General features: G+C 41.7%; 1 protein-coding gene across 3 annotated transcripts in view; it reads right to left on the bottom strand.

Annotated features, from left to right (window-relative positions):
* The window catches only part of SLC20A2 (solute carrier family 20 member 2), a 58,930-nt gene that overhangs the window by 22,011 nt on the left and 23,761 nt on the right, over window positions 1-13,158 (bottom strand). For all 3 annotated transcript variants that reach the window (XM_067297333.1, XM_067297334.1, XM_067297335.1), the window contains exons 2-6: window positions 11,732-12,284; window positions 6,249-6,389; window positions 4,989-5,074; window positions 2,315-2,411; window positions 218-334 (exon numbers count right to left, since the gene is read on the bottom strand). In XM_067297333.1, coding sequence (XP_067153434.1) covers window positions 218-334; window positions 2,315-2,411; window positions 4,989-5,074; window positions 6,249-6,389; window positions 11,732-12,020 — 730 coding nt within the window. In that variant the 5' untranslated portion in view covers window positions 12,021-12,284. The remainder of the gene's footprint in view (window positions 1-217; window positions 335-2,314; window positions 2,412-4,988; window positions 5,075-6,248; window positions 6,390-11,731; window positions 12,285-13,158) is intronic.

The raw sequence follows: 13,158 nt of genomic DNA on the forward strand, positions 1-13,158 counted from the left end.
AAGAGGTTAGCACTGCAATGGATTGTCTAAAGAGGTTTTGAATTTCCATCGCTGCAGGTTTTTAAGAACAGGTTACACAAATACATGAGGAATAGTTTAAGCATATCCTGCCTGCAGATGGGGTATGGACTAGATGATCTCTCAAGGGCACTTCTCATTTCAGAATGAAATTTTCCACAATTTCACATCAACAGCATTTCATCAGCCAGCTACTTACTTTCTATTTTTCTCTTCATCCATGGACATACAAAAATCCAAACCAAGACAGCAAATATTAAGGATACACCGACTGATATTAGAGCAATGGCCCACATTGGCAGTACCAGTCCTAGTACTGTGAAGACAAGGAAATAAAACCCAAATAAACTGTAAATTAACATGACTAAGTTATCTCAAGCAGTGGAATAGCAGTCTTGCAAAAGCCTGTGTTTACAACATATTCATAAACAACATGAATGAGCTGGTAATTTTTTTAATATGTGCATCAGTAACAGACACAGTGCAGCATTCGAAGGCCTGGTTGACATGCAGACATTTGAAGACTGAGTCCTCCAGCTCTCTGCTACCATGCTGTTCAGTCAGTGGCACAAATTCAACATCAGGGCTGCTAAAACATGTTTGCAATGAGTTTATATACTAATGCATAATAAACAGTGTTGCCCACTAGGGCAAATACTTACTTGACCTTTGCTCTGATCAATAAACCTTGATGGTTAGCTTAATCTAAGCCATTATCTGCTTATGATAATAAGCTTAATGTACCACTTCAGAACTAAGGTTTCACTCCTGCAATGTGCAATCATGCAAATAACTGGTGTCCCAATAAGTATCCCCCAGCTTCCATTGCCTCAATAGGGCTTCTTGCTCATGTTTGATTAAACCAGGTGATCAGACCCTAAATGTAGGGAGAACTTGGACTCTGGCTGTTCGAACCTGTATATGGCTGCCGATCTTGAAACCTACCTGATTAATTCATATGTGCGAGTGAGTGTTGCCAGGACAGAGGCCTTGGAAACCAAACATGGGTTTTCATAAGGTATGAAAACCTGAGTCCCACCTTTTTATTCATGCAGTTTACAAACTGCTAAGCTGAAACAGAAGGGACATTAAGGTTCTTATTTCATTTATTTTGCCTAATGAGTCACTGCAGAATGCCTGACCTACTTCTGCAGCACAACTAATGAGGAAATGTTGGTTATAGAGCTGATTTACTGTGAAACGTTTTGGATACCTAACCAATTAGGGTTTTGACTTAAGAGAAGGGAATAGTTGATTAATATTCCCCTCAAAGTGGGAACTTCTCAAGCCTCTTATTAATTTCAGTAATGCTAGGCCATCAAGCAGAGTCTACTGAATGCATTTATCTAGTACATCTAGTACATCAGGTTTTAGAGAAAACAAATTCCCATTTCAAAAAGGTCACTTTCTAAACCTGCTTTCGTAATTCAGGGGGTATGTTCAGAAGTCTGTCTTCAATTGCCTGATCCTTCATGGATCTGGGGTAATAATCTAATCTAAAGATAGCATTTAATGACTGGACTCTTCAGTAAAGCAGTTGAGAGCATTGAACATCTTTTTTCTGAACTCTCTTACTGCAATTGTATGTTTAAACATACACTGCCTAAATGAAGTTATAGTCCCGAAAATGACAGGCACCATTTCTTCCTGCTGAGTTGCAATGACAGCACAGCACCCAAATGAACACCTGGGGCTTTCCCAGATCCTTCTACATCCCATCCAAGAGAGAAGATGCATTAAATAGAGAGACAGGCTCGGGCCTTCTTGTAACTAAAGGGAAATAAAGAAGTAAAATTAATTGAAAGGCCCTGGGCTGGATGCCTCAAAATAGTGACTCCGTTATTTCCATGGAGCTCTAGCAGCAGATGCCTGAACTCAGGAACTACCCCTCTAACTGGAGTGTGAACAGCCCAGCTCCTTTTATCGATTGCTCTGCACTTTCCCTCTTTGATGTTCATATCTGGAATACCTTTGAGAGCTCAAAGAGTGCTCTGCTGTGTGAAGCCAAAGCTGACGGAGAACTATTTCCCTTTCCTCTAAAGAGGGAAAGTTTTGCAGTTGTCCTCTTCCTACTGAACAGAGCGATCAGGATGGTCAGGTTGTCAGAATGGAAGAATGGGTGCAACTATATAATTTACTCTTCTGCCCACATTAATTCTTAGCACAGGAAATGACTGTGCCGCGTTTATAGCTATCTGACAGGGCACCTGCAGACCATTATTACACAAAAGGAACGTGGATTCGTGACTGTCCCCAGCTTCCCATCGGTGCCTCCCACTGGAGGCGACTTACTCACCTGGCGCCCCAGTGTACATGATGGAGAACACATTAATAGCTATAGTAGCAGCATAGAACACTGGAAGTGCACGGAGACCATTGGGCACAGGGTCTTCCTGCACAGAAATTACAAAAAAAGAAAAAAAAGGAAACGTTATCGGGACTTTTCTGTAGATTAACATGAGCATTAATGAACGTTAGGAACACGTGCTCCCAAGTCAGTGCTAGGCAGGTGGAGCTTTCAGGCAGACGTTGAGGAAAGGATGTTGATCTGTTTGACTACACCTGAAGCCACAGTGCTAGTCCCAGCAAGCACCAGCATGGGAACATCCTGGGGAAGACTGACACTGTTAATGGGAACCAGAAACATAGGTTTTATTTTTAGGATTGCTACAGATGTGCTGGATGACCTGGGGGCAAGTTTCTTTCAGTGAGTGAGTGCTTCTTCATCTGCCGTGTCTCTGAGATGAGGAGTCTCTTTCTCCGTGTGACTGAGGGGTGTCTAACATGACAGGGCCCTGATAATATTTTCTGGGGGGCCTATGAGGATTAGTGCAACTTGGCATTTGCAAAACCATATTCCTAACAGCTCAGCTTCAACCAAAGCATCCTGGAATTTTCCACCAGCTAACAGAAATTTCTGAAGTATTAAGTGTCTGGCTGTATTAAACACGTAACATATATACTGCAGCACAAATGAGCACAGCGGTGGAACTATTTGCAGGCTCTTGTACGTTTTACTTGCTGTGAAGTTGTTGGGGTACTGCGCAGTGAAAAGGCTAGTAGCGTTGTACCACTGCAGGCAGGCATGAACCCCAGACATAACCCCTCAGATTTGAAGCATGGTGTCTGTCAGGAGCAGGGCACATCATTTTGTCTGTAAGTGTGTCGTCCTGCCAGTGTGAGGTGACCGAGACCCTCCCCTAGCTCCCTGGTGATGAGGATTTGAAAAATTAGCGTGAGGGCACAGACCACGGAAGCCACAGCTCCTTTTCTCTCCAGTGAGAATGCCTCAGTGCGGATCTCCGTTACAGGTGACCAAAAAGCAGTGTTCCTCCAGGACGGTGGGAGTGAGGACTTCGGCCATCAGTCAGATAAAACCCTGCTCTTCTCCAGGGAGCTGACCCGCTTGCCATGTCAAGCATGTAATATTTAACAGAAGTTTAGCACACTGTTGTGCTTTGCTGCCTGGCAGAGCTCAGCGGCTGGCACACGGAGCCGGCAGACGCTGCTGCCTCGTGCCCTTGGTGTTGAATAGGAGAGGCTCGCTCAGCTGACGATGCAATGGAAACACACTGTGCAAACCATGGAAAAGTCTTTGTGAGGAGACTGCTTTGGCCTTTTGACGGGCTCCGTGTGTTTTCAAAAAGCCTGGCGAAACCAGGGGCTAGCTAATCTGGTTTTGTTTCTCGCTGCCGTGAGCTATAAAAGGGAGCCGAGAGAAGGCTGCAGCCCCCTTGTGCTATGCGCTGGTCCTGTGCCCGCAGTGCCAATGGTCACTGCTATTCACAGGCACCGGGTTCATGCACATGAGGGCACATACCCCTCCAGCAGCACTGGAATGCACCTGCTAGAAAGCTACTCCATGTTACGTACACATACAACATAAGTTGCTACCTCCTTAGGCCCTACATCTGTTATAATTTTGTGAATCGCACAGATTGCATTCAGAACACACATTTCCTTAGCTTGAACTCCTCCTGTCTCTTGGATGCTTAAATATATGATTTCTGTATCATGTGATTTTGATCATTAATTTCCTAAGATGTTGGGTTTTGAATGCAATAGGTTGTAGAGGAGTTTTTCCTCTAAAATGACTCTCCCTTTGTGCAACTTGAGTCATTTTATATTCAAAGCTGTGTCCATTTAAATTTATCATCTGCTTTTATTGCTGACATTTATTTACATCAGAAATAAAGGCTGATGCAGCTGCGGTTACAGGTGGTGTTATTTATAGCAAAAGAATTAATCCTGCATCTATTTAAGTTCCCTAGAGAACTGTTATTTCAGTGTCCCTTATTTTAGGTCTTTGTCATGTGCTGCACCCCCCCATTTTAGCAAGTTGAACGGTATGAGAGAAATGGGAAAGGAGATAAAAGAGTTCTGGCTTCCAAGCCCTGCTGAGAGGCAAACAAATGGCCTCTGAACTGGAGCTATGGGAACTGATGTTACCTCAAGGCTGCCCCTTTTGACTATGGTCACTGAAACCCATTGATTCAGGTTTCTTGAGAACCTAAGAAATACACAGATGTTCATCATCTATTTTCTGATGTTCTAGAGGAACAAAGCATAAAATTTCACAACTATTATATATTCATTAAAGCATCTCTCTGGTACGGCTATTCTGTTTAAACAACAGTCAGAACTACTGTCATGAGGCTAAGTCAATGCTAACAAGTTTATACTAATGAAGTTGCATTCTTAATGTATCATCTTCCAGTGAAACAGAATACACAATATTAATTAGCTTATGATGCACTTACATAGCAGCTTCTAAGCCTGAAAAACCTGTCATGTTACTTACTCTGAATTTTTAGAATTGCTAAGAGCAAATACAGTTCCAATGGCTATAAAAAATGACTGTTCTCCTATCCAAAAATACTTTCAACTCAGTGGAAATGCCAGCACTCAGATGATAGACTAATACACAGCCTTTATGACAAGCATTCATTATAACAGTGAGATGCCTTTACCTTGTTTAAAATGAAGAATCTAATCAGCACAAAGAGTACTCCAGACATCAAGCCAGACAAAAGTGGGGAAATAAACCAAGAGGCAACTGTGTTAAAAGAGAAAGAACGTAACATGAAATAAACGGCATATTTGCATAATAGCTAAGTAACTAGTGGGCAGCAAGCAATACATTTAAAATGGTTCTTGCCCGACTGAGATGAATGTCCCACATGTTTATTCATAACTGGCCCAGCTCAATTTCCACTGAAGCTGATGAAAGTGAAAGTAATGCCAGGCACTATTAAAAACATCACTTGGAACTTTTCCAGATAACTTTACAAGTTTAGTAAACAGGAAAATTTCTTCTAGGTTGATGCAGACTGGAACAAGAACACCCCTCTAGTTTCCTAATCACCATGACTATGAATATTGCAAGCAAGTGGAAAGCAACTGCATTTAGGGGGATGCCATGATGCTCACAGGGTAAGTCTTGATTTCTAAAATGCCATAGAAGCACCAGTTGTAGTGAACAACATGCATCAATTTTTGCCGGCAAGATTTTCAAGTGTTCCAGACTGATTTAACTGAAGTAGGTGGCAAAACTCCCACCGTTTGCAATAAAAAAGAATTAGGGCAGCACTCTGGAATTCTCACCCAATACAATTTATTGTTTGTGACATGGTTAACAGATTGATACTACTGTCATTTCAAACTTGCTACAAGCTTCATTTTACTCTCAGTAGAATTAAAGAACACGCACTGCTTCAACTTCTTTAAAGCTCAATTGTATTTCAGTGCCTTCTCCATCAAATCCTTTTAATCCTGGGTTCAGGCTGTGACTTGCATTACGAGGCTTCCAAAACAAGAGACCTCCTTCAGATCCCTACTTGGCTATGCTGGTCTCGGCAGTGGGAGGCTGTGATTTAAACATGTGCTGTATGGCCAGTTTTTGCTTCCCCGAAGCGGGTGGGTGGAGAAACATGACTGTGGGCCTTCACATGATGGCTAGCGTTGTTGAGAGCAAGAAGGAGGAGGTATGCGCTGCCCCGAAAAGAATTAGAAGAGGAGGGATGTCACCTTGCAGCATGGCCGTGACGCACAATGTGTCCTGGGGTTACTGCTGGGGAGTAAAACTTGCATATTATATACCTTCTGAATGACAGGATTAGGGTGGAAAATAACTTAAGTAGGGTGTGCTATAACCACAAAACAAATTTCTGTGAAAGTTTTTGCAGGCTACTCCATGTACCCTCTCCCATGTAAAAGGAAATGGCAATTACCAATCTTGACCAGCTGCATCCACTGAACTCCCTGCGTGCCGATCGCAACCAGGGAGAATCCAATTGTAGCACCTACAATGCAATGGGTCCCCGATATTGGGAGTTTCAAGAAAGACGCAATCAGCTGCCAAACAGCAGAACCTAGAAGTTAAAGCAGGGGGAAAAAACATCCACTATGAACAACAACAGTAATAATAATGTCATGCAGAAAATTCTTTACCACGTACCCACGTTCTTTTATAAGGGCTGCCTACACTCTGCATGCGCAACAGAGACCGAGAGTGTTTTGTTCATGTTCAGTCTGTCTCTAAAAGCAGATACTAAGACACTGTAAGAGCAGCTTTGACATTGCATCTTATTTATGACTTTTTATGACTAACAGCACTTTGCATTGCACAGCATTAGTACAATTTTGCCCTTTTTAAAGGCTTTCAGTGTTTACAGCTGCTCTGACTAAATACACAAACTGATCATACTCTGCAACAAGCTTGGAAAATATCATTTGTGAGAGTTGAACTGGAAGCCTTGGATAGAGAAAGATAAGAAAGAGTGAGTTTTCTTTTGAATTAAAGGAAGAAAAGCAGAAATGATTGAGAGTGGGAACTGGACGATAAATTCACAAGGGACAAACTGCAAACGAGAGACTGGAAGAGTGAACAAGGAGCCACCAAAGTAGCCTGTCACCCTCAAGGTCTTAACAGCCAGGCAAGATTTCCCTTCCACTGCTCTCTGGATTGGCAGGTTGTTCAGTTCATAAGGCAGTGAATACGCACTATTCACAAAATTCACTAAATTTGGTCATCCACAGAAACAAGAGCTGTCTTTCCTCCCTAATACAATACTTCACTTTAAAATTAGGACAGTAGAGAGTCTCAAAGAAGTAAATTGGAACAAGCCACAAACTCTGCGCAGAAAATAAACTCCAGCCTTTCCTGGATGATCAAAACATAGACCCATTACAGAGGCTGACAGTCAGTTAAAGTCATAATCTGATTTTTTAGCTTCCGCAGTTATTTAGACTGATGCAAGCAATTGCAAATATTATCTAGGCTAATCTCCAAATGCAAGGTCCAACTGTTTTCTAGCAGATGTAGTTCCTTGAACTTAATTTGACTTTTCAGCCCAAAATTCCTTGGTCTGGGTTTTATATCCAAAACTGATTTTGAGGTCTCTAATGGCTCTAAACTTTTTTTATATTTATTCTGCATGCTGGGAAAGTCTGCTGATAAAGACTCTGAGGAAAGCACTGGATAATCCCAGACCTGTTGATGCAGAGAATGAGATGATCTGACATATCTTTTACTGCTTTAGTCATTTCCAAGAAGGAGGGAATCCCTTTGTCTGAACATCTGGATAAAAAGGAAGACTTTAACTTTTCCCAAGTACTTCAGACAACATCTGTTCCCCGATGGTGCTTTGTCATCTAAGGGAAGCTGAATTTCCTGTTTCTGATGGGTGGCCGTTGGCCAGAGTCCTCTACAGGAAAAATGGACTGGGGAGAAAAGAGGGACTCTCGCGCTACCTTTGTGGCTCAGTGTGGCACTAAGAGAAATTCAGAACTGCAGAAGGGGCTTATCTTACTCATGGAGCAGCCAAAGATATCCTTGGCATAAAGGAATAAGATACCCTAACTAACCAGGGTATAGTGGCTAATGGTCTACAAAGTAAAGCCAATGCCTGCTGTCACAACAGGCATCCCAAGGAAAGGGATGTCTCCCAGAATCTGCCAGAGAGGATGGGATGGAGGACAGAGGAGGGATGGCCCAGGAGCCTGGTGGGCTGGGAGAAGCTGGGTGAACAGCAATCAAAGCCCTGTGTGGAGAGACAGGATGAGAGAAATGAAGTGCAAAAGGTTCTTTCAGGAATGGCCTTGGCTGCAGAACCAAAACTGTGACAGCTCTTCCATTACTGGAACAGAAGAAAATGTTGTTATGCTGCTGCCACTTGAGACAGATTTCGTTTTTTGCTACTGCCCATATAAAGAAATCTGCATTGGGCCAGTATATATTGACAGATCTAACATATCTTCTGTCATCATCATGTGAAGAATGTAAGGTATACCTATAAAAATGCTTCACAGACTGGTCTAAGCAGGGTTTGTCACTTTAGACAAGCTAACGTATGATCAGATTTCCACCTTATAAATACCAAGCCATTCAGCCTGGCCAGACCGATTTGCTGGCATCAGGTACAGCTACATTTGGAAGTCAACCAGTTTGTAAAGCTGATCGCTCCTGGGATACTATCCCAAAACAACTGGTACTCCTATCGCTATTGGAAATTCTAGATCAAACAAGGAACACCTGCTCTTTAATTTATTAGCTTCTCTCCTCCCATTCTAAAATAAAAATAAAAACACTTAAGAGACCTTTGACATGAACTTAGAGACCAGCAAGTGGAAGTGGAGTGAAAGAGAGAACACATGATAACATCTTCAAAAAATAAAAGGGAAAATGCATCCAAGCCACAGCCGCACTTCAAATACAGAGAGAAGGTTCTTCTTCCTTTCTGGTTGAGGGGGGAGGGGTGATGTGGGGAGTATGGTGCTATTTCTTATATAATTAACTTAATCTAGGTAACAAATAGGAGAGCCAGAGAGGAAGTAGTGAAGGACTGATAGAACAATGTGTGGTCTGGAAAAGTTTAAGTAAGCACATAGGAGAACAGAAGAAAACACAAGTTAAGTCAGAGCAGAACTTTCTTCTGGAGCTTGCAGTGCCCAAATCCAGAAGCCTTAACTAGGAACACCAAGCCGTAACTCATCTTTAATGTAAAAATGCATGTTCCCAATTTTTATCTTTGCAAAAATAAGCTAGGAACACAAAGGCTCACCAGAGCTGTCACAGAGTCTCCAGTTCAGACTTTCCATGCTTTCTCCTGCCACAAGCCCTTTCCTCGTGGTCACCACCTCTCAGAGAGGGTGGGCTGACAACTGCCCTGCCCCAGCCTCCCACTGGCTGGCCTTTGCTTCTGGATGTATTTCCTGCTGCCCCGCTGCTGAAGGCACTACACCCATTTTCCTGAGTGCAGATATTCTCTTTGCTGGTGGCGTCTCTTAGGGCATCTGAACTGTTGACTTCAATTCCCATCAGGACCGCCAGAACAACCGTCATGCAATTGCAGAGCATAATGTGGCAGCTAGTTAATGCTACGGAAGTACAATCTACCCTCAAGAGCAACAGCCCATAACTTCCCAATTGTCCAACAAACAATGTTTTAATCTGTTGCACATGATTACAATACTATGTCGTTCCCCACACAATCCCATTGCTCCCGGCTTCCTTTTCTCTTAGAAGAGAAGGTTGCCCTGCAAATTCTCATCTGCTGTTTGCTGCAAGCATCAAAGGATCTTCCAGCAACATTTGGCAAGAGGATACGGACAGACTTTTGGTCTCTCCCAGACTGTTGACTCATTTCAGCCTCATCAAAATTCAGAAGCTAATTCCATTCACAAAAACATGCTCCTGATGCATGAGACACCAGGTGGGGTGGGGAGGGGGGAAGGCTGAGCAAAAAGAGAAACAAGAAAACATACAGGAAAGGTCAGAGAAAACAGGAAAAAAAAATAGTATATGTCCAGAGAAAAGCTGGAGATGGATTTGAGAAAAAACAAATCTGCAGTTTGTTACTTGTGATTAATTCAGAGATTTAAAACGTGGAATTTATTCTTAATGCCAATGGCCAAAGGGAATGCAACCGGTCATGAAGTTCACACAGGCTTATGTAAATACACATGCAAATAAGTTGTTTTCTTTGAGCTTCTGGCCAGTTGCCTCTGCAGGGGGGATCTGAGACTTAAAAATTTGCTCACACAGGCTCAGGATGTCATAAATAGATACAGATAAGGAAAATGAGCCTTCCTACAAAGGGGAGTTTAAGAATGTGAAGGTTGGAAGATGCAGGTCACTTACATTGCAATGGTGCATGCTGCTCCCAGGCAAGCACCATTGGAAATTATAGAACTATCTCAGAAAGCAAAGGTTGAATAATATAAGTGTAGTGGCGCTAATAAGCCTGGAAAAAAGTACCATCCTACAGCAGAAGGAAGAGCCCAGAAATCTGGGGTTGACTTTGCAAGACATTGGGAAACAGAAACCAATCGGATGCCCAAGAGTGTTTTTACTCTTTGAATTTGGTACCATCACACAAGGACTGTTTGGGGAAGCAGCAGTGGTACTAGCAATGGTTTGGTGTTGCCTGACTCCTTTTCCTCTCGCCTAGTCTTCAGACAGCTCAGTAACAATGAATGCCAGGGCACTCCCCAAAGGGAAGCACACAAAACCCACCTCAGACCAACTGAGAAACCAGCACTCAGGGTCCATCCTGGTGCTCGCTGAGTCACAAACCTTTGTTGCGTTTAAAGAACAGGAAAATAACTGTGTGTTAGAGCTCTGTACTGATTCACCCGTTCTGTTGATTGGTTCTGCCTGAAAACTGTTGGGAGATTAGCAGGACTAGGCAGAAATACGTAGGTTTAAGGGGGCAACTTTTGAGTGGTGGATTCCTTCTCTGCGCCGTCTTCCGCTTCTCATTTCAACAAGGGATGCTCTCACGTGAGCACATCGCCATGGCATGCGGGGCGTGCAGGGGCATCGTGCTGCACTATCACGTTGCAGAAGTGGGGACACAGGGAGCAGCCCAACCACTCACTTGAGCTTCCTTTTGTGCAATGAAAATGTTACCTTCTTGCTATCTCCTGCCCTTTAAAAGCATGTTTGCTAGTGATTCTTAGGGAACCTCTCCAAAAGCTTCTTGCACATAAACAAAGAATAAATACCAAGGCTTAATGTTACTTACCTCAGAATATGCTATTTGTTCTAAATGGAGATTGAGTTAACTGTAAACAAAAGCTCACAGACTAGACCCTACAATACACAGAACTATTGTTGGTTTGAGTCAGAAAAATTAAGAATATCTTAAATGTGTGATCATCTATCTTTACTGCTCCTTTTAATTTTGTCATGGGCCAGGATTAAGTGTATGATTACTTTTAACCACTCAGCTAAACAATCAGTTTAAGCAAATATGTTTGGATTTCCTGTGAATTTTTTAAACAATTTGGGTAAATCCTTCCAGGGAGCATTCATTGAAAACTGCTATTTCTTTAGGTTCTTCTGTACCGTCATAAATGGTATTCTTACATATTTTCCATTTACTATAATAAAAATCTCCTAAATCATGTATTCAGTATCCTAGGAAAAGACATAAACATATACATACATATATATGTGATCTATCTACTTAAACATTTGTTTTCTTCTTTTACTTAAATGACTGAATCATTGAAAAAAGTAAATGATTAGAATATAAGCTGTTAAAAAATACAGGAGATCCAAAAAAGGAATATAGACCTCATGTATTCACACAAAACCAAACATGCAAATCCAGAAGATGGGAAGGCTTAAACCCAATTTAAAAATGCACAATGGACAGGATGACAAACACACAATTAATGTTATTTGGAAAAGGAAAGTGTTACTTACCAACCATTGCACTAACTTCTCCTGCCATCAGCAATGGCACAGTGTTGTTGTAAAGGTTAACATCAATTATACCTTTCCGGATCGTTTCTCCTACTTTTGCTCCCAGTAATACTGAGCCAGTGGTTTCAAAAACTGAAGCCAAAATGCAAGCCTGGCGTAAAGTAACAACACCAGAACCCACAGCAGTCCCGAATGAATTGGCAACATCATTTGCACCAACCGAAAATGCTAAAATAAAAGCAATGATAAAACCCACAATGACCATCCACAGGTACTCATCCATTGCCATCTTTCCCCAATGCGTAGGTTAGAGTTTCCCCTTTGCAAATAGTTAATAGTCAAGGTTGGAGGGCACTGTAACGGATTTGGAAAGCAGATTTCTTGTAAACAATGAGTTTTCTCTGGAAAGTGCTGGGTAGTGTTAGAATGTGAAGAAACTGCTAACTGCTGATTTTCAAACTACTATAAATACTGTTCATTTGGCTGCACTCGGTCAGCAGTGAAACACATTCCATATTTTGCTCCCAAACTGGTACAACTGTGATGTCCTGTCCTGCAACAGAAAAAGAGAAAATTAAAGAAAATTAAAAAAGGGGAATACTCAGCGGAGCCTGCAACAATGCATGTTTTCAGAAGCAAACAGATGACTTAAATCCACTAATGGGAGCCTACTTTGGCATGTGACTGGTCTAATCATAAAGCAATTCAAAAAAGATTAAAATTAGGTCATCTCCAAAGCAATATGTTTCTTGCAATAGCAGTGGCTGAGAAAACGTATTGATCATTTTGAAAGGACTTAGAAAGGTTGGGATTTTGTTGGTGCTGAATTTACCAAGCAGTGTGATTATATTGTGCTATCATATCACATGCAGTAAGAATACACTTATCTTACAGCTTTTCAATCACTGAAACAGCACAATAATCACAATACTCCCATATATCCCTATGCATTATACAAGTCTAGAAAAAAAGTTTGACTAAAAAGTTAAAAGTTCTCTGCTCCTTCCCATAGATAGTTACCAATTACTACCAGGCTTATACTCAAACCATGTATTTTATATGCATTTTTCAGTACTTCTTTAGGTGGTTTCAGTTTTCTGATACCCTTTTGAACTACGCTTTAATTAGTTCTTAATTTAATTTGAAAGATGAGTGAGATCTTTCAAACTAAAAATGCACACAGAGAAATGGATTTTAAAAAAGTAAATGTTTCACCATCCAAGACTTTATATTTTGATCTTTATGTCAACAAGAGCCATTAAGTATATTTATATAAGCCAAATAAAACCCCACATTTACACTATGCTGTAACCTAGCTCCCCTTTATTGCTATGAAATAGAGGCAGTTAGAAACCAGACAAACCCATTTTTATGAGTTTTCTAGGGAATAGCAGATGCAAACCCCCTAGCCTGGCTCCTGCCCTCTC

Source organism: Apteryx mantelli, chromosome 5, assembly GCF_036417845.1.
Source record: "Apteryx mantelli isolate bAptMan1 chromosome 5, bAptMan1.hap1, whole genome shotgun sequence".
Lineage (NCBI taxonomy): Eukaryota > Metazoa > Chordata > Aves > Apterygiformes > Apterygidae > Apteryx > Apteryx mantelli.